Source organism: Phytophthora infestans, genomic scaffold (genome assembly GCF_000142945.1).
Source record: "Phytophthora infestans T30-4 supercont1.3 genomic scaffold, whole genome shotgun sequence".
Lineage (NCBI taxonomy): Eukaryota > Oomycota > Peronosporomycetes > Peronosporales > Peronosporaceae > Phytophthora > Phytophthora infestans.
The window spans coordinates 372,197-393,878 of NW_003303756.1; the positions used below are offsets into that span (position 1 = coordinate 372,197).

Below are 21,682 nucleotides of genomic sequence, written 5' to 3' on the forward strand. Positions count from 1 at the left end.
GGCGCAATCGATGAAATATTGACGTACAGCTGCTCGTTTGGAGACGATACTGTGCCAGCTACACCTCTAAACGCTTGGACTCTTGCTTGTATCACCCCCATGGTCGAGGATTCTCACAGAGTCGAAGTGAGTATAGGAGTTCTTGGAAGCTCAATTGGAGGAGAACTGCCCTTATGGTTTACGTATTATGACCCTCCAACGATCGAATCTCTGCACCCGGCGACTATCAAGACTGGAGGTGGAGAACAGATACTAATCTCAGGGAGGAACTTTCGTCCAACTACAGCTCTGCAGTGTCAATTTGGAGATTCGCTAGTCACCAGCCCCGCCACGTTCGTCTCCTCGACGACAATCGCGTGTGCTGCTCCTCCTCATACAAGTGCAGGCTTTGTAGCAGTGGAATTGACGATGAACGGGGTCGACTACACCTCCAGTCGACTTTCAGTATATTACTACGACTTCATCGACGTGCTGAGTGTTTTTCCCGAGCAAGTATCAACTTCTGGAGGCACTGAATTACGTCTCCAGCTGGCAAAAGAGTCCTCGCTTACGAATGCGTTGATGGACTGTATTTTTGTTCGCTCTACGAGCTCATTAACACGACCAGCTTATGTCGTATCGAATACCGAAGTGACGTGTTATACGCCCGTGTGGACGCCTGGAAAAACAGCAGTTGGGATTCTTGTAAACGGGAAGCAGAGATACATAGCAGACACGTTTTTGACGTTTCTTACGGAGCCGTGGATACACGCTCTTCGTCCAGATCATGGGCCTACAACGGGTGGGACTTTAGTGACGATATTGGGAGAAGCTCTCGATGATACTTCACTCTTGTGTATGTTTGGTGACGCTATGGTGATCCCTAGCAGTATTTCTAGAAGGGAGGCTACTTGCACGGCTCCAAACGGTGGAGCGAATGAGTCTGCCGTTGCTGTGCGTGTGGCTATTGGCTCCAGTATTCGATCAAACGTTGTGGAGTTTTCCTACAACTTACCTATTCAGATTTCTAACGTTTCTATTCGACATTTCCCGGATAAAGAAGGAAATAAGCTGACGGTAACAGGGTCAAATTTCCTCAATACGACAGAATTGTGTTGTGATATCGGTGCGCAGATACCGTTGAAGGCGACTTTCGTTGATTCGACCATGGTACGATGTCCTACTGGGAAGGCTCACGTATCTCAAGTCACGGTTGGAGTCAGCAATAATGGCTACGACTTTACTTTCTTTGAATCATCAGTAAAGTACGAGGCCAGCCCTTTTATTACTGCTGTATACCCCGTTTCCGGCCCAGTGGAAGGTGGCACACCTGTACGTCTAACACTTGCAAACTCTGGCTCTCTGAAAGCCGATAACGTGGTGATGCTCTGCTCTTTTGGAGAGCAAGAAACACGAGCGATTATGACGAAGAATGACACGATAAAATGCGTCTCGCCGGCAGTGAAAGAGCCTTCTGTGGTCCGCGTTGCTTTCTACTGGAGATCGTACGATCTGGAGGACAGATTTGACGCCGAGAAGCAACAAGATGTCGACTTTAGCTATGAAAAGTTCCCGAGATTGGCGGATGTTACGCCTCCCAGTGGATCAGCAGCTGAAGGAACAGTGCTGACCCTTTCAGGGTCCGAATTCCGCGACGGAATGATTGTTCGCTTCGGCATGGGTCGCAATGCGAGTTACAGTCCACCTAGTATCGTATCTAGATCTATTGCTACAATCGATGTACCCGAACGATTGCTGGATGGGGTTGTTAGTGTTGCGGTGTCGACGAATGCAGTGGATTTTAGTGAAAGCTTGACGTTTCTCGTGCGTCCACGGCCAGTTCTGCACTCGGTTTATCCCTCCCAAGTAAGTCTAACTCTCTCTCAGACGAGTATTACACTCACAATAAAGGGCTCTGGATTTACTGAGACCGCTCGAGAGACCATCAAGTGTCGAATTGGTGACGACGGACCTGGAAATGCTGTTGTTTGGACGTCAACTACCCAGATTTTATGCTCTGCGCCTTACCTGGATGCTGGAATTTACAACGTCTACGTCGCTCTAAACGGAGTGAACTTTGTGAACGATGGCGTGAAGATATTGTTCCGAGAAGAGTTCGTTGTGTACAGTATTTCACCCGCGTTTGGTGTTCTGGGAGGGGGTACGAGAGTGCAAGTGCTGGGCGCAAACTTCCATGGTGACACCAATGCAACAGACCTGGTCTGTACTTTTGGGGGTCAAGCTTCTCCTCTTCACGTGATAAATGCAAGTCTTGCTGAGTGTGTCACTCCAAGTCAGCTACAACCCAATTCAGTGTCTTTCTCGATTGCCCGTTTGGCAGACGTTAAGCCCCAGTACGAAACGCTGGGAGGATTAAACTTCTACTACCACAAGACCCCAACCATAACGAAGATTCTACCATCAATGATTCGAGCCACAAACGCCTCCACTCTTCGTCTCATTGGCTCCAACTTCATCGATTCTTCTCTGCTTTCGTGCTTGATTGGAGGCGTCCCAGTACCCTCAAGGTTCATAACGTCTAGTATCATTGAGTGCTTACTAGATGAAGTGCCCAATGGTACGTGGCCTCCTGAAAGCACAATGAGTGTTGAGGTGTCCAATAATGGCCAAGACGTGTCGAATACGGAGCTCCAAATCCTGGTCCATGCCCCCATCCAACTAGCTCGCTTGGAGCCGTCAAAAGGTCCAATTCGCAGGTCTGTAACTGTGAAAATACTCGGTAAAAACATCTTGTCGCAGTACCAAAACCTCAACTGCCACGTCGGAGAAGCGCACGTCGTGGCTGCTACAAACCTCGGCGATGGGTGGATCGAATGTACCTTGCCGCCTTCTCCACGCGCTGGCAGTGTGCAGATTTCTGCATCGGTTGATGGCGTTTTCTATGGGTCAGAGTGGCTACGTTTCGCGTACGAAGATGCGCCTGTCGTGTACTCAATCTACCCTACTTCCGGTCCATTCCGAGGTGGCACTATGGCTACAGTCACTGGCGAAGGATTTGAGGTTTCTGGAGGGCTCTATTGCGTCTTTGGGTCCTCAGTTGTCGAAGCTCACGTGAAATCTACTCAAGCTGCGGATTGCGTCTCCCCCGCGCACGTTTCTGGCTCTGATCAAGTTGTTAGTGTGACTGTAGTCAAGGCTGATGCTCTGACAGCCCCCACTCTGGATACTCGCGACTCTCTTGTATCTTTTGCGTACGTGAAGCTGCCGCAAGTGCTCGAGGTCTCTCCGTCCGTCGTATTCTCTGGAGACCGACCGCTTGTGACGCTCCAAATAGCAGGAACTGGTTCCTCCTCCCCCGCCTGGTGTAAGTTCGGGAGTGTGAGTGTTAAAGCTGAGTCTGTTGACTCAGCAGTGAAATGTCGAGCTCCGATCCTTCGCACAGGCCGGTACTTTGTCGAAGTGTCAACGAATGAGCGCGATTTTAGTGATTCTCGTATTGGGTTTACAGTGGACCCACGAGCTGCGATCACGAAGCTCAGCCCCACGTACGGCTCGCCAACAGGAGGCAACATTGTAACAATTTCAGGATCAGACTTCAACTCGAGCACTCACTTGGAATGTTCCTTTGCTGAAACCAAAGTGCCGGCTATTGTGCGTTCGACGGACAAACTAGAGTGTGTAGCTCCTCTGCGAAAAGCCAGGAGAGAAATTCACAGGATTTCCGTACGCTCTCGAGCTCCTCAAAACGAAGTTCAGCGTGTCAGTATTGAGGGCTCGACGTTGTCAGGATCCTTCCGGCTTGGCTTCAATAGCGTTTTTACAGGAGATCTCTCTGTTAGCAGCACTGCGGCGCAGCTTCAAGCCGCTCTCCCCACAATTCTTAACGGGAGGACTGTGCTTGTTGTCTCGGTCGCGAGTAAACTTTCGTCGTGGGACGTGGACTTCTCGTCGATTCGCGCTTCGATTGACCTGCTTGTTATTGATCCCAAAAAGTTACTGGGGTCAAATGTGGCTCCACGTGTTACTCGAATTCAGACGGGAATTCTCCCAGCTATCGACTTTGGCCTTGTAACTTTGAGGTTTAACAATACGCAGACGGATGCGATCATGGCAAGCGCGAGTGGAAGTGACGTAGTAGCAGCTCTGTCGTCGCAAACCACAGCGAGTGCAAGATCAGTGGCGGTGTCTACGCAGTCTCAAGTGATAGGAGGTCAAGGATATGTTACACTGATGTGGGATGTAACACTTGATGTCGCTGCGCACGCTCACGAGCACGCTGCGCTGTGTGAACTCCCTCTTATCCACGCTGACGTGACGAATGTCCTTGGCTCTGAGGTGGAAACGTGGACAGAGCGCGTGGAATCTCCCTGTGTGCCAGTTACGCTTCTGGTAAATGGGCAAAATGTGGTCCATGGTAACCTCAGTTACGCCTACCTTAAGGTCCCAGTGATCGCGTCAGTGAGTCCTACGATGGGTCCAGTAACTGGAGGTACCAATGTTACACTAAAGGGTCAGGATTTCGTAGCAGGGCCTCGTCTCGTGTGCGTCTTTGGCTCTCAAGAAGTGTCAGCCACTTTCGTAAATGTTGCAACAGCGTGGTGCGTCACCCCGCCGCAGAAGCAGCCTACAACGATGTATGTCAGGCTCAAGGCTTTCAATCCGGATACGCCAGAAGCTGACTTTATGTCGGAATTTCTAGCGGTCTTCGAGTATTATCCGCAGCTCGAATTCGCTTCAATGTTCCCCAGTGAAGGTCCGTGTACAGGAGGCACGGAGTTGAAACTCAATGTGTCCGGAGCGAGAGATACGCCGTCACTCTCTTGTGCCTTCAATATTGAAATGCCAAGTCGTCCTGCACCAGTTCGGGTGGTCGTTCCAGGCCAATTCTACAGCGACGAGTACGTGGGCTGCATCACTCCATCGCTGCAAAGTTTTCTGCCATCGTCAGGGGATAAATGGCTTCAGAACGCCACCGCGATGGCTGAAGTGGGAGTTACAAACAACGGCGCAGACTTTATCTCAGCAGCTAAGCGTTTTCTCTTCTCCCCAGTGGTGGATGTTACCAGCGTGGCTCCAGTGGATCTGAGGACACTAGAAGTTGCGTCGGCAAGACCAACGAGAGGCCCAATTCGAGGTGGAACGCCAGTGCTTTTAACGCTTTCGACTGCATTCCCGAGCTCAGTCGTGTTCTGTAGCTTTGGCTCTGAAGTTGTTCGAGGGACTGTGAAGACAAACAAAGTCAGGTGTGTGGCACCAAGAACGAGAACGGCAGGGACAGTCCGGCTGGCGATTGGAGCCAACGGGCTCGATTTTGAGGTTTTCGCAGCTGATTTTGAGTATTTCAAAGACGCCTCGCGATCGTTGACCTTGACGCCACTCAATGGCGTCATTGGAGGCGGAACTCTGCTACACCTTTCAGGCGTTCCGTTCGATAAAGATGGCAGCTATTCCTGCAAGATCGGGGGTCTAGCAGTGCGAGCAGAGTACTCGAATGAGACCCATGTGGGCTGCAGGACGCCAGCAGTGACGAGGCCACAGCAAGTTTCTGTCAAGATCTCCGACAACGCAGTCGACTATTCCGAGTTCAACTTGTCGTTCGCGTACGTGGAGCCGCTTTTTGTTAGCAGGATCTATCCAGTAAGTGGGGACATCGAGGGGGGTCAACTTGTGAACGTCGTTGGAGGGAACTTCACTGCAGGAGCGGAGACGATCACGTGTCGGTTCGGAGACGCAGTGACAAACGCATCCGTTCTTTCCGCTTCAACTGCGCAATGTGCCGCTCCAAAGCTTCAGCCGATTCGAGATATTCAAAGTGTAAAGGTAGCGACCGAACCTTTTATCGCAGAAATCCAGCGCGTCACAGTAGCGTCGTCGGTCTTACAGCCAACCGTTCAAGAGATCACCACGTCGGGAGATGTTCGAGTGCCGGAGATCCAGAAATTCACCGTATCGGGCGACGTTGTGCACGAGATACAGTCGATTCGAGTGAGCTCGCAAGCTTTTTCGGGCGAGATATTCTCATTTACGAGCTCTATCTCGTCGCTGGTTAACGAAGTTCAGACGGTTGAACTGCGTGCTTCTTCGTTTATTGGGGGGTCCTTCCGCTTAGTATTGGAGAAGCATCAAACGAGTACGTTGACCTCGTACGCTACGCCGCAGGAAGTGAAGGATTCGCTGGAAACTCTCGACAATATTGGAAAAGTTGCCGTCATGAAGACGACGCAAGGCTTGCTGGGGTCGTGCATGTGGACGATCGAGTTCCTGGACCGTGTTGGAGACGTACCGTTGCTGGAGGTGGTTAGCGTATCCCTCGGTGACTCTGGCTCCCGCGATCTCTTTATCGGTGTCTCGGAGACTGTTAAAGGACAAGGAGCGCCTCTTTTCGGCTCATTTACGCTTGTTGTTGATGGTGCGAGCACTTCTCTTCTAAGTTACGATGCGACGGAGGACGAGATGATGAAAGCACTTCAAGCTGTACCCACCTCGAGCGACGTATTAAGCGTAACTCGATCGGGTCCCTTCTTGAACAATGCGTACGAGTGGAGAGTAACCTTTGCTGGGTTTCCAAGTCACGTTCGAAGTATTGGGACAGAATCGAGTGGGTTGGCTCAAGGGAGAGGACAAATGAGTGTACATCTGGTTTCATCTGGGGCGAAAGGCGAGCAGCAGCAGATCTCGACGACGTTATCAAGTGGGAGTTTTAAATGCAGCTTAGGTACGAGAGTGAGTGGCGACATCGAGGCTAGCTCGACGGCAGGAGACTTCACCCAAGCATTCGATAGCGCCACATTTGGTCGGGTTGACGTTACTGGTACTGCAGGAGGACCGTGGGCTGTCACGTTTGTGGATTTGGCGGGGAATCTGCCGCTTTTGTCGTGTGGTGCAGCGCAAACGGTGACGGAAGTGACACCCGGAAGTGGAAATGGCTTAGCAGGGACGTTCAAACTTCAGTTGAGGGGAGAATCGACGTCTCCTTTGAGCTTCGATGCAACTGCTGCTGAAGTAGCAGTAGCATTGAAAGGGCTTTCGAGTATCGACGACGTTACAGTCTCTAGTCAACCTGGAGATGCGAATGGCGGTGGCGCTTGGTTTGTGACTTTTTCTGGCTCTGATGGCGATGTTCCGATGCTGGAAGCACAAGATGTGAACTTACAAGGGGAGTCACCTCTGGTTACTGTGGGGGAAAGCCAACGAGGGAGTCGAATTAGTGGACTAGTCGCGTTTGCATGGAATAACACACTCTCAGTCAACTTCATTGTCGATGTGAGTGCAGTGGATGTGGAGAAGGCCTTGTCAGCGATGATGGGGATGGGGGATACTGTTCACGTGGATGTGTCTCGTGTTTCCCCGGGTTTTGGTACGATTTTTACTGCTACTTTTGCTATAGAACTTGGTAATGTCGCGCAGATTCAACTTGTTAACAAGGGTCTAACTGGACAAGGAGTGAATGTACAGAGTGATACCTTACAGGATGGAGTGGTGCCAATTACGGGGAAGTTCGTGCTTTCGTATGGAGGAGTGCGTACCCCTTTTCTTAAGTGGAATGTGTCGTCTGAAGACATGGCAACAGCTATACAACTTCTTCAGTCTATTCCCTATGACTTTGGGGTACAAGTTATTCGCTCTGGACCCAATTCTATTGGAGGAATGACGTGGCAAGTGACGTTCCCATTTGGGATGCCTCGTCCAAGTCAACTTATTACAGTGGATTATAGTTTACTTTCGGGGTCTAAAATGGATATGCAGGTTCATTTATTATCACAAGAAACAGTAAAACTCGGAGGAACCTTCCAGATCAGCTACCGAGGACAAAAGACCGCAGATATTGACGTCACCGACTCGACCACTGTACCACTTCAAAGTGAGTTACAGAAGTTGCCGTCCTTAACGTCCGTTAGCGTATCACGAAGTCAAATAGGGAACTCGATTCAGTGGGACATCACCTTCAAGTCTCTGGACACTGCGACCGCGACACCGACGCTATTGACTGTAGACACTCAGAAACTCACGGGTACGTCACCGACAGCAAACGTTCAACGAATCCGTGCTGGAAAGCACAGTGAGATTCAGAGCATCTCGATCTACAGAAGTTTAATCGCCGCAACCGTGTCCTTCAACGTCGTATGGAACGGTGTACGAAGTACAATGGCTGGCTCTGCGACGATGAGTGCTGCGGAGCTAAAGACTGTATTGGCTACAATCTCTGGTCTGGGTGCTGCAGTGGTGGAGCGATATCCTTCAGCTGTAGGCGTTGGCTGTACGTGGCTCATTCTGCTAACTGAAGGCACGCGAAATACTCCAAATCCAATAACTATCGAGCTGCTTGGATCATATCCTTCAGACTTGAATGTACATGTTACAGTGTACCCTTCCACGTTGTTGCCTTTATCCGGGACGTTTTCGTTGCTCAGTGGGAGAGAAAGCTGCACGGAACTGACGATAGGTGCCTATTGTACCGCCGAGAAAAGCTCAGCAATGGCGTTTAATGCTGATGCGACTACAGTGGCGCAGAAGCTGTCGTCACTTCCTGGTTATGCTGGGGCTACGGTCTCATTAGGGCGAACAGTCCCGAATTGGGAGTACGAGTGGACAGTCACGTTCCCACGCGCGTATCTCGATGTTCCTCTACTGGAACTTGACAAATCTACCGTCGGAGGGTCCGCGGTGTACACGAAAACCACGAGAATGCAGAAAGGTGTCGGCATTGACGGCGTCAAAGTGGCCGTCGAGGTTTCGTCGAATGGCCAGGACTATTCTTCGGGTGGAAACGTGTATCACTACACTCCAACGCCTGACGTGTACGCGCTTGAGCCGAATCATGGGCCTGTACAAGGAGGAACGGAGGTTGTCGTCACGGGTATTAACTTCCAGAACACGAGTAGTCTACGCTGTAAATTTGGCGAACGCGTCACAGCAGCCGCGACGTTCATCAACTCGACGCAGTTCACGTGTGTATCTCCTGGTGGCTTAAACGAAGGCGACGTGTACGTGGAGATGACGAATCATGGCCTCTTTGGTGCGTCGACCTTCACAGTGAGTAGAAAAGTCTTCACGTACGATCCAAAGATGAAAGTCGACTCGGTTTTCCCTTCTTCAGGACCGACATCGGGCAATTTCTCGGTTCACATCACAGGTGGACCTTTCAGGAAATCCGACGCTGTACGCTGCAAGTTCTCTGAGATTGTGGTGGTGGCCAGGTGGATGAGCTACGATGAGGTTCAGTGTATGGCACCACCTCATAGCTCTGGGGTTTTCACGCTGGCATTGACTCGAAATGGTCAGGACTATGCGGATACACTGACACCGTTTACGTACTACGAGGAGCAAGGCATCCGCTCCATTATCCCCACTTTTGGTCCAGCACATGCGGCTGGAACTCGAATTGATGTTGATGGAGTGGCGTTCGTGAATTCTTCCTTGCTATCCTGTCGATTCGGCTACGTCGTGACTCCCGGGGAGTACGTTAGTCCAACGAAAATGCGCTGTACGACGCCACCGTTGCCTGCTCACAGTGGTGGCCTCATGGCTGCGTCGCTGCCGGAGTATCGGAACCAATACGTCGATCCGAATGTTGGCAGCTTCTACTTGTTCCCGGACGCACACTATTATCCGCAGTATTTTACGCGTTTAGTGTCGATCGAAGTGTCCAACAACCAGCAGGATTTCTCTCTCAGTGGGATCAACTTTTTGTACTACCAGGACGAAACTCTGGAGGCCATCGCTCCAGCTCAAGCGTTCGACAGTCACGAGCCTCTGTCAATTTTTGCCTATGGACGGAACTTCATCAACACGACGGCGTTGACGTGTCGTCTTGGACTGCAGACCGTTCCGGCGACGTTCGTGACCTCCAAGTTGTTGCTGTGTGAGGTAAAACACCCAATGTTGTACGATGATTCTAGAAGAGATTCGGACAAATTTCACGATCTGACTCAACCAAGACACGCGTTGTTTGAGGTTTCCAACAATGGGAGGGATTTCACAACCAGCCACGTCGTATTTGAGTTCCTAGGAGCTTGTCCGACCGGATACTTCTGTCCGAAACAGCTTCAAGGTGCTAAAGGGAGAATCCCGTGTCCTCGAGGGACTTACTGTCCGGGTGTAGCCAACTCGGCCTTCACTCTGTGTCCACGAGGAACGTACCAGCCCAAAACGGCGCAAGCTGCGTGTCTCCGCTGTCCAATCGGGTATCACTGTCCTCATACCGGTATGCACGTGCCGCGGTTGTGTCCAGCTGGATACGTTTGCGACGTCACGGGGGATCGAAGAAGCCGATCAACCCTGTCCAGAAGGACACTATTGTCTCGAAGGAACAGCCACGACAGCGACGACGTGCACCCCGACGAGTTCCACAGGAATGATGGTCGCGTCTTCCTCCGCAGCCGAGAAACCCACGACTCTGCGTCGTCAACGTAACAACGCTCCCCTGGCCAGTATTCAAGCGCGGAAAAGCGGGTGTTGGCGTAACGAGACGGAAGACTTTGGGTTGCAGCTGAGTACTCGGCCTTCTCGGTTCTGGATGGAGTTACAGCAGCTCCCGTTGTCTCCGGGCTCGTCGTTTGAATCGCCAACGCGAGGTCGATTCTGTCTCGACGATTCGTGCGTGAAACTCGCAGACGCCGACAATCTTCGCGTCGAGGATCGGTTCTTTAACTACGACTCGACGGACTTTGCGCTGCGACGGCCAGTTGCTTGTCCTGCCGGGTCCTACTGCCACCCTGGAACTGCAGCCAGTGACTCGCTTATGAAGAACTTTTCCACTGCTCAACCATGTTTCGAGGCCATGTATTGTCCAGAGGGAAGTTCGAGTCCACGAGGCTTTGGAGAGTGCGCTCCAGGCTTCTACTGTCCGTTTGGCACGCGGATTTCGTGTCCTGCAGGCTCGTACTGTCCTCAAACAGGTCACATCTCGCCGTTGCCGTGCCCTCCTGGTACGTTCAACGCCATGACAGCGCAGGCGAACTGCACGTCGTGTCCTGTTGGATTCATCTGTCCGGGTTACGGTCGAGTTATGCCTGCGTTGTGTCCGTCTGGATACGTGTGCAGTAAGAGAGCTCTCGCGTCACCGAATAGTCTGTGTCCAAGAGGATTCTACTGTCTCGAAGGTACAGCCACGTCCGACGGGTTCCGGAACGACACGAGGTTGAGACCGTATCCGTGTCGACCGGGTACTTACTGTCTTAAAGGCGTCGTGGCTGACGAGGTTCGAGTGGGAGATTATCGCTATCCGCAGAATTGTACGGCCGGTTTCTACTGCGAGTTGGGGTCGTATTCGCCCAAAGGTTCAGGTCTATGTCCGCCTGGTTTCACGTGTCCAAGCGGGACGGCAGCTCCGATTCCTACCTCGAAAGGCACGTTCGCTCAGCTGGAAGGAACCGTGTCTGCCGCTGCGTGTTCGCCGGGTTACTACGCACCGACGATCGAGTCGACCGAGTGCGTGCCGTGTCCTTCAGGCACGTCGTGTGAGAACGACGGCACGGCCGTCGCCAGTATCTGTCCGCCTGGTTCGTATCGCGGTAGTTTGGCAGCCGATGGCTTGGCCTGTCTGGCGTGTCCTCAAGGCACGTGGTCTAAGAACTGGGAGCTCCGTGGCGTCGAAGAATGCATCGAGTGTGCCCCCGGTACCGTGTGTCCTATCGACGGCATCTCGAACCCGTGTACGGTCGACGATCTTCCGGACGTGTACACACCCGTGGCAGCCAATTTGACCTTCGCGCAGTGTCTTGAACGTGGTTCAAACTACTTTTTCGGAGTTCTACTGGAGCCGTGGATCGACGAGTTGGGACGAGGAGCTCATTTCCTTCCTGACCGTGACAACGGACGCTGCTATGAGAACTCAAAGCCTCGAGGTTCGGATCTGTATCAACGCTTTGCAGATTTCCATGGACCCATCTACGAGATCAGTACGGGAACAGGTATTCCTCATCAAGGCTACGGCTCCGACAGCCAATATCCTCCGCCAAACATGTTTGCAAGGGGCTCGTTGGCCATTGATCTGCCTGTTTCGAGGGCGTACGACGTTGCACGCAACTGCACGCCAGGCTTTTTCTACAAGAAGCAGTGGTATCCTGGCACGTGTGAGGCGGATATCTTTTGCTCTGCTGCGTTGTGGTCGAAAGTGTCGTCTGCAGATGAACTAGTGGCACAGGCACAACCGTGTCCCGAAGGCTACGTATGCGACGCATCCACAACAGCTGATACCGCGTTCTCGCACCTCTGTCCAGCGGGATACATCTGTGGAGCTGGTACGACACCTGATCTCACACTCGATGCCCCTCGCGGTCAGCTCCAAGAGCTCTGTCCAGCAGGAAAATACTGCGTGGCCGGCACGGCAGAGTCGCAGAAGCAGCGATACAAGTGTCCTGCTGGGTATTTCTGCCCCACTGGCACTGCCAACCCGTTCTTCGGTGAGATCGCGAACGATGCGCTGCGTCGTCGACTCTCGAGTGAACACAGCAACCCGTTCCTGTACGTCAACTACACGAAATACATCGGAGAGGGCGACATCCGGGTCGTATCTGCCCACGATATGCGCTGCTTTGATGGCGTGGACGGCGGCCTGGTTGAGATTTTCCGGTTTCGACAAGATCCCGACGATACCGACAAGAAAATCGTGGTGAATCGAGCGGAGGAGCAGAATCGACTGTGTGCTCGTGATCACAAGTGGAGAACCGTGGAGCTCGCGCTGCGTCGTAATGATTGCGACTGTATAGCGCAGACGAAAGTGGTGCGTCGCGTGTTCCAGCTCTGGAAGTGTACGACAGAAGCGTCCACTGCGACGTCCACCGTCTATGACCCGAAGCGGTTTGGCTGGCCCCAAGTGCACAATTCAGCTGCTCAGTGCGTGTTTCCAGGCACTCACGGCTCGAAACCGGTCGATCTCAGTGCGCTAGTAGCTAAAGGAGGTAGCGGTGTGAAGTTCCAGACGGGGTGGACAGAGACGACAGCTGTATACTCATATTCTGAGCTCCGAGCTCTAGTAGAGGCGAAGTACGCGGCTGAAACTGTCCCCGTGGACCCGTACGTGTACAATTTGCACCATGCGATCGAGTTGATCGAGACTTTCGGAGAGGAAACAACGGCGTTTGCGGGATTTGTGTCTGGCTCTAGTGAGGGCAGTGACGAAGATCTGATAAGACTGGATGCTTGTGCTTGCTCGCAGATGCTCAAGTGTCCGAACGGAACCACATCAGCTGCAGGGGCCGACGACATTTACGACTGCGTGAAAACGGGAGACGAAGTGCTGCAGCGTATTAGCCCCATCCCGTTGACGAGTGCTCGACTGTTGAATGGCTCGGACTTCCAGGACTTGACGGGAGTTGCAGGTCAAGGGCTGGGTAGTATCGTTCTTGAGCCTTTCGAGGTGGCTGTGGTGACGATCAACACGACTCAGTTAGAGCGCAATCTCACGTACGGCGCCCACTACCAGATCTCTGTGTATCAAGACTGCAAGCCCTGTCCGCCTCAGTACAAGTGCGACTTGAGCGACGAGCCACCTGGCTGTGCGTATCCAGACAACAACAACGTCACCGCCACTCGGCTGTACAAAAATTGTCTGGAAAAACACGACGGGGATATCTTTGTCTGCAACAACATGCCCTTCTTCTGCGATCGTCGTGCTCTTCCTCTTGCTGAAGTTCTGAGAAGCGCAGCGGACAGTGGAAGCAACGCGACGGCAAACATCGCAGGCTGCTGTTCATGTGAACGCCAGGAAATGCCCTACTACTTCGCTGACACTACGACGGACAGAGGCTTTGCCGACAACAAGCACGGATACATGCAGTTCAGTGTCGCTGCGCTAGAGCAGACGGAGATCACGCTAGCTGTCGAGTTGGTCCACGGCCTGTACGTTCGCGACTTTGCCGAAGGATTCACCGAGGATCGATTCGACCTGACCGTGTTCACTCCTGGACGCGCGGATTTTTCCCCTTCAACGCCGTCGACCAACACGTTCCTCGCAGTCATGCAACAAGAAGACATGGACGAGTTAATGCTGCCATTGAACCTGCCTGAAGAGTACGTCCGAGTGGCTGGTACTTTCACGTACAAGCAGCAAGTGGCAAGTACGGTGCTCATCAATCGCATGTCGGACATCTTCGTTGGCGATCCACAGCTACCGGGTAAGCGTGGATACATCCGCAATACGGCGCAGAACAGCATCGGTGAGTTGATCATGCCCGCGAACGCCAGTAACAGTACTGATAACGTGGTCCCACCGACGGAGTATTTCGGACTGTACCCGGTCCCGGATCCACTGGAAACCATGTTGCGTTCGGACTCGTGGTGGACTCAGGAGCTTGACGGAACTGAGTTCCTCGCTCTCCCGTACTTGCCCTACTTCTCGTCCTGCAGAGGCTTTGACTCGCACATTTTCCTCTTTAAAATGCTCGAGACACATCCAGACTGTACGTTTGTAAGCTACGACCAGACTTTGGAGGTGGATCAGTATCCGTGGAGGAAGAAGCTCACTCCGAACGCCGATCGATGCGTGATCGAGTACACCGCGGAGGTAGCAGCAACACAGTCACTCATTTCGTCCATCTCATCTGCTGCGTCGACGTTGACGTCGAGCTCGGATTCCTCAGCTTCTTCTACGACATTCGAGACGTTCCAGCGTGGCGTGAGCTTGTCGTGTTTGTTTGAAGAAAACCTCGAGGGTGGAGCGGAGAAGCTGCGATGGTACGAAGCGCCAGCGGGTACAACGCTGTTCTACATCACTCGTGAGCCAACAGCAGCTGATGCCTTCGTCGCGGAAGGGGATGCCACTACAGGAACAGGTTGGGGACGCTCCGATACCTTGCAGAGTTACTTGGGTACGGACGCTCTCATTCCCGTCAAAGGTAAGTTCGAAAGGTTCGTAAGATTAATATTCATCGCTCTAAACTTCTGTGTGTGTTTGTCCCTGTCAGTTGGACGAGACGCTGGCGTAGCACTGGCAGTGCCGCAGGAAGTTTATCTCAACTTGAGCTACTACCAAGTCACACCAGGGCAGAAAAGACTTGTACAAGCCTCCGTGAACTTCGGCGAGCTGTGCGCCGTGACTCGATCAGTAGACTTGTTGGCTACGTTGGCCAAGAAGGACATCTACCCGTGCATTTTCAGTAAGGCGACGAACCTACTGGCGTCCAAAGAGTACACGCTGCAGGTGTCCTGGGAGCCTCTGAACTGGTTCAAACTCATGAACCTGTTCCAGTTCACCGTGGACGTGTACTTGGGTTTCTTCACGCTTGTCGCCATGGCCAGTATGATCCTCGGGGTACGATGACCTGCTTCTTCAGGTTCTTGTGCTGATGGTAAAGATTTTCACCTTTGTACTTTGTTTTTTTTGTGCAGTTTGTCATCTGGATGATCAACCGTTTGTTCACCAAGATGAAGAGGCCACCCAAGTTCCGCATGAAGTTGCTGCTCAAAAATGTGGCTACGCCACCTCCGATCGGCGTTTTCTTCGCGATCGTACCGATCTTCGTAGCGTGCATGCTCATCTACACGTGGTGGCACGTCTTGGCTTCATCAGACCCGCTCAATTTTCCAAGTGCCGCGTCATTTGAGGCTACGGCTGGTGACTGGCTCGATCAGATCTCGCTTGATAAGAAACGAGTGGAGAACTACAGGCGCGGTCGGGTCGGGTTATGCTTGGTAGTGATCGGGATCTACCTGCTACTACTCGGTTCGAGGTTACTGATACCAGAGACTCTGGACGCCAAGCTTGAAGACAACGCGTACAGGGAGATGTCCATCACCACATCCACAGATCCGTTCACCGTCGAAGCGGATAAAGCGGAGGGGGAAGAGGAAGAGAACGAGTTCTGGGACCCTCGAGCTTGGAAACGAGCCAACTTTCTGCTCACGACCGTGTGCTTCATGGCGCCGATGTTGGTCTTCTGGGAGTTCTCGTACTCTCCGTCGTTCACGAACAACATTTACGGCTACCTCGTGCTCTTCAAGATCTTGCGGGCGATAATGGAGTTGGTGTTGGAGCATTTCTTGCACGAGAAGCTGTTGGTCATGCCGTTCGCTGTGGTGTTGTCCGCTTCGGAAAGTATGATGGCCATGGGATCAGCAGATTTCATCGGCTTTACCATGTTCTACTTCGTCAACTTGACGCTGGTGATGATTGAGCATCTGTACACAGCGCCGCTACTACGTCGCTCGCGTGCTCTGTGGCCTAAATGGCGTCTATCGCTTCAACGGAGAATGAGGAAGAGACGACGACGTACTCGCGAGCAGAAAGCTCTAGAAGAAGCCGAGTGGCAACGTGTATGCGAGAAGATCGACAGTCAGGCCTCAGGAGTGGAGGCTGTGCTTGAAGGAGTCGCAGGCTACAGTGTCGTGTTCACAGAGCTCTTCATCGCGCCGATCTTGCTGGCTTTCCAGGCCTTCTTCAGCGACGATACGCAGATGCCAGCGCTTTACGGTGTCCGACAGACGGATCTGCTGTATTATGCCTTGTTCTCCTTGTTCATCATCCCCAGTAACTTCGTTCTTGGCGCGCTTCAGCTGAACACGATGGAACTGGCGCATGGATGGAAGCTGTACGAGTACTCGGCATATCAGAGACACCGCTTCGCCACGCGAGACACTCGATGGCCACTGGCTCACACGGCAGCAGACGAGAGCATTCATCCTAGCTGTCAAAGCCTGGATTTGCTGTGCTTCTCGTCGCAGCTCTACTTCTTGCTGATCATTTACTCCGCTGGTATTCTCTTGAGTATGTTGGGGATCTCGATATGTCTGCGAGCGAGCTACAGCTTCTTTGGAGACCCGATCACGCTTCTTATAATCGCTGTGGTGTTTTACTTTATGCGTGGACTGGAGATCAGCTGCGTCCGGATAGGAGACAAGTTCATGGTGTGGAAGCCACGCAAACACGCTGATGGCACATTGGACGAAGATCTCGCCGCAAAGCTTGCTCTGGGTGCTGGTCGACAACGAGAACTTGAACGTGAGCGATTGGAGCTGCAAGCCCTCAACTCGGAGCGATTCCGTCATCGATTCCTGGAACGCAATCGGCCGTGGGTACTCCAACATCTCGCAGAGCTCTTCACACCGCGAACACTGCAATCGACCGACGGTCCGGCAGGTGATGACCGCCCCAACGCGGAGTACATCCGTGATCTGTACCATGAGCTGGTGAACATGGGCGAAGGAAGGCGCCTCAAGGGCGACAGGTCCGACATTTCCTCAGACTCGGAAGATGATCTTGAGAAAATGCGCCGAGCGTGGTCAAACGTGCCGGTGGAAGGAGCCTCGCGTGACTTGGCGCTGTACTGGTTGTCACGAGCTCGTAAGCGACGAACTTTCGCCAAGCTCGTCGCTGGTATCGTAGCTGCTAGTCGTCAAAGCGAATGCTGCGTCTGTGGCAAACGCGAGGATGGCGGCTACACGCTTCATGTTGACCTGGCAGCACAAGACGGAGCAAAGGAGCATGATCCTCGTGCGTTCGATCGACTCATCCACGAGTTCGAGAACGAACTTGGAGAGCAGGAGATGGACGCGGACCTGTGGAAGGCGTACTTCCGCAAGCACGCAGCCTTCGCCACGCTCTGCAACGTGTGTGTGACTGCCAGACAGCAGGCGATCGGGAACCAAGCGAATAAACTCGTGACTGGGGTGAAAATCCGCGCCGACGAGTTCTCTAGTGACGAAGGCAGCGATGAAGATGGAGGCGAAGTGCCGTTCGCGCCAGTTGTTGTAGCGCGAGGAGCTATTGAAGGTCGCGTGCTCACGAAGTGGCTGCTAGCTGCCAGAAAGCGCCTGGGTGGCGCCTTTCCACGACCTAAAGCTCAGGAAGAGATGGAGCGCTATGCACGCAAACTCAAACGCTCTCGTCGACGAGCCGGTAAGAAAGATCACGTTGACTCGGACGAAGAAGATAAGGACCCATCGCGACATTGGCGTCTGGAGCTGAACGGAGCTGCCAGAGCACTTGCCCTTCGCTGGTTGTGGGAAGCTCGCGATCTTCGTGATGCCGCAGCACGCAACGTCGCTGCTGAGCTGCGTGACAAACTGCAAGCACTTATTGATCAGATCGTGGAAGCCGACGACTGGTTCTTCGGACGGGAGCTGCGAGAAGCTGGGCTTGCATTGCGTGACGATGGGGCTCAACTTGCAGAGGAGCAGGCTCGAGTTGACGAGGACTTAGCACAGAAGATCCGAGCTACTGAACGAGACGTGGAGGCGTTCGTTGAGGATAAGAGATCAACAAATGCTACAGAGGAGAAAGCTTTCAATGAGCTCGTCGCTAAGGAGCGCGAAGATACCAAAGCTCGCCTTGCTGCTCGTGAACTTGAGCTACTGGAAGCCTACAAACAGAAGGAGACAGAGTTCGCTGCTGCCCAACGTCAAGCTCGAGAGGCAGAAGAATTAGTCCCTGCTTTGGTGGCTGAGCACCGCACATACCTGGCAAAGATAGCTGAAGACAGACGTACCGAACTGGAGTCCATGGAGGAAACTGCGAGCGCGAAGACTCAGCAGAAAGAAGACGCGTTCGCTCGGAAGCTGGCTCTGGCTGAAGCTGCCGTGGCAAGTCGACGAGCTCTGGCCCAGCATCGCATCCTGGCGCTGCGTAAAGAAGCTCGTGGGGTTGTCCGCGCGCGGGAGTCTGCGTGGCAGTCGAAGGCGCGGTCCTGGATAGACCGAGCCTCTCGCAAGGTACAGGTGAAGCAGCAAGAAGATGCCGAAGCTCAGCTTAACGACAAGCGCCGCCGCAAACGCGTCCTGCTTGCCACATGAGCTAGGTGAGCATTCATTTAATATCATACACTTTTCGTTTTTTCTGCGTGGCTTCCGCATCAATTCATCGTTCGGGTGAATTCTGACACTGGTAGGTATGCTCTTAGTTCTTCGACTTTGCATGACGTGTAACGGAGCTCGAGCCAGAGCGTGGCAGCCAGATCTTAATGGAGCAGTCTGCAGAAGCAGAAGCCAGAATAGGCTCGGTTGGATGGAAATCCACACAGTACACGCGATCATTGTGGGCATCGATCTTCTGCACAAGAGTCTGCTGCGCATGCTTGCCCGAGCCATTATTCTTGCTGCCTCCACTGCTATCTGCATGCTTGGACGGCGTCACCTCGTGCAGGTAAATATGACGGTCGGCACTGCCCGTAGCAAGTAGCAGCGTCTCGCGCGACGAGTCCATGGATCCGCGCTCGCCGCTCGGGTCAGCGAAGTCTTCTCCATCGCCATCCGTGAGTTTGCGACGCGATCCAGACCCAGAACAGCCACCAAGACCACCTCCAAGTCTCGCGCGTGGTGGCAATGCCAGCTTGTATTTGTAGCCGTCGCCCCGGAAGAACGAGCTCTTGATCGGCCAGTTCTTGTTCTTATGACCCGACACAGAGCACACCAGCTGCAGCTGATCGCCGTCACGACTGTCGCTGCCACCTCCAGGACCGCGTCTCGTATTACGGGAGCTGATGAGTTTAGAGCGGCGGTCGTACACACGTAGAACGTTGTCGTAGCTATTGACACCAAGGAAACGACCGTCGTCGCCACCGTCACTGGCAGGCGATGCGTGCACGTGCGAGATTGCGTGTCTAGCTGGGTCATTCAGCACCGATAACTCCTCTAGACACGCATCCATACGAACGTCCCATGTCTTCAGCATGCCCTGCGCCATCCCGAGATCCACATGTCAGACATTCAAGCAAAGCGCTTTCAGTAGAAAAGACAACAAACCTTGCTGTCACCAGTAGTGACCGTAAGACCGTCATGAGCGACATGGAGCGCGTTCACCATAGCGTCGTTCGTCCACGTGCGACACACATCGGATCGCGTGTCTGCCATGTGCAGACAGCTCTTGCTGGAGCCCAAGAAGAATTGGTTGTTGTCTGCATCAACAAGTCAGCAAGGCATTTTTTTCAACACTACTTCAGTGTCCGTACCCGCCATATTGAAGGCCACACACTGCACAAGGCCGTCCACCTCCTTGCTCGTCACGAGTTGACTCTTCTCGGCGTCCCAGAGTTTGACTGTGTGGTCGTAGCTGGCCGACACAAGTGTAGCGCTATCCTCCGCCCAGCTTACGTCGATGACGAGCTGCGAGTGCCTCGAGAGCGCCGCCAACTGCGGCTGGTTGAACTTGGTGGTCACATCCCAGAGCATCACTTTGCAGTCGAAGCCGCCGGACGCCAGCAGTCGCCCACAAGGTGAGAACTTGGCCGTGTACACGGCGCCGCCATGCGCCCGCAGCGTCGACTTGTGCACCAGCACACGGGCATCTCCATCCCCGTCGGCATCGTAGAAGTCTACCTTGGAGCCCAGTAATGCGCCTGACCCACCATGTCCGCGGCGGAAGGGCGACTCGGCGGCAGCTTCGGCGTTTGCAGCAGGGGCGGCCAGGAGGTCAGCGATGGCGAAGGGCTCGGCGGCGGCAGCGCGGGTCGAGGAGGACGGCGCGTGCGCGGAATCGAGTCTGTTAATGAAGAGTGATTGTCAATTTGTTGCCTTCAACTTCAGCTTAGTTTCCCTGTCGTATCGCATAAGCGATGTTATGCGATTAAAAGGGGGATGCGGGTCGTACTTGAGTGTCAGCTCGTAGACTGAGCGCTTGAGATCGTGGTTCTCGCGGTCCAATTTGTCCACGCTCGTCTTCAGCAGCTTGTTCTCCTTCATCAGCAGCTGCGGGAGAGGTTAGACTGGGAGTGGCATTAAAAGAGAATAGCAGAGCGCACCTCATACTGCGCGCGCAAATGAGCTTCAGACGCCATGTTGAGCGCGGTAGTGTGCAAAAGTGATGAGAAAAAGCGACTTTGTGTAGCCATATCGACTTAAAGAGGTGGCAATATGGGCCACCAAATGGGCCAGCAACCAGAAAAGAGCCACATCATCCTTTCAAAAACGTCACAAGGCAACTTGCAAGCAAGAACACAGGAGCAAGACCATGACGGAGACCACCAATACACTGACCGTGGGCGTGCTGGCGCTGCAGGGCGCTTTTGAAGAGCATATCGCCATGCTTGAAGGTCTCACTTCCACCACCTCGGCCGGTCAGCGCGTGATCGTATCGGCTGTGGCCATCCGCTTGCCGGAACAGCTCCAGAACGTGGATGCCCTCGTGTTGCCCGGTGGCGAGAGCACCACGATCGGCAAGGTAGCCGTGCGCTGGGGACTCGTGGAACCGCTCAAGAAGTGGGTGGCGGACGGTCGTCCCATCTGGGGCACTTGCGCCGGTATGATCATGCTGAGCCAGCAGGCCAAGCACGCCGAGGAAGGCGGACAAACACTTATTGGCGGCTTGGACGTTGAGGTCTCGCGCAATTTCTTCGGCGCGCAAGTGCGCAGCTTTGAGATGCTCGTGGCTGGACCTCCGGGTTTCGACACCGAGCCGTACAACGCAGTGTTCATCCGCGCACCCGCCATTATCTCGGTTGGCGAGGAAATTGAAGTGCTGTCGCGTGTGGCCAACGCCAAACCTGCCGATGGCTCTGACCCTGTGGACGTCATCATCGCTGCGCGCAAGGAAAACATCCTTGTCACAGCCTTCCACCCGGAGATCACAACCGACGCACGCTGGCACCAGTACTTCATCGAAACCATTGTCCTGCCGCGGGTATAAGGCCGAGAGCCGATAGATTGTTGATACTCATATGTAGACGACGCATGAACCCGTAAAAGCCCAGCTTTCGTTTACATTGTATGTGGGGTTGGTGTTTTATATGCCTACCTGCTGCTTTGCTGCCAAGCGCCCAAAACACAGCCTAAACTCTAGAGCAAAAGCACCAATTGCAGAAAAAAGGAAGTC

The 21,682-nt window shown here is 53.4% G+C and overlaps 3 protein-coding genes across 3 annotated transcripts; 2 read left to right on the top strand and 1 right to left on the bottom strand.

Moving 5' to 3' along the window:
- Positions 1-1,424: 1,424 nt before the first annotated feature.
- On the top strand, positions 1,425-18,669 carry PITG_02134 (uncharacterized protein; the record flags this gene model as incomplete). Its single annotated transcript, XM_002907056.1, has 9 exons — positions 1,425-1,484; positions 1,891-7,297; positions 7,859-8,197; positions 8,444-9,807; positions 9,895-10,144; positions 10,320-10,868; positions 11,124-14,777; positions 14,847-15,193; positions 15,271-18,669. 9 exons carry the CDS (start codon positions 1,425-1,427, stop codon positions 18,667-18,669), a joined length of 15,369 nt encoding a protein of 5,122 aa, XP_002907102.1.
- A 103-nt stretch (positions 18,670-18,772) lies between these two features.
- On the bottom strand, positions 18,773-20,648 carry PITG_02135 (uncharacterized protein; the record flags this gene model as incomplete). The annotated part of the gene is made up of 5 exons (XM_002907057.1): positions 18,773-19,549; positions 19,618-19,769; positions 19,824-20,353; positions 20,462-20,559; positions 20,613-20,648. The coding sequence occupies 5 exons, from the start codon at positions 20,646-20,648 to the stop codon at positions 18,773-18,775; spliced, it is 1,593 nt and encodes a 530-aa protein (XP_002907103.1).
- Positions 20,649-20,821: 173 nt separating this feature from the next.
- Positions 20,822-21,496, top strand: PITG_02136 (glutamine amidotransferase subunit pdxT, putative; the record flags this gene model as incomplete). The annotated part of the gene is made up of 1 exon (XM_002907058.1): positions 20,822-21,496. The coding sequence occupies one exon, from the start codon at positions 20,822-20,824 to the stop codon at positions 21,494-21,496; it is 675 nt and encodes a 224-aa protein (XP_002907104.1).
- Positions 21,497-21,682: the final 186 nt, after the last annotated feature.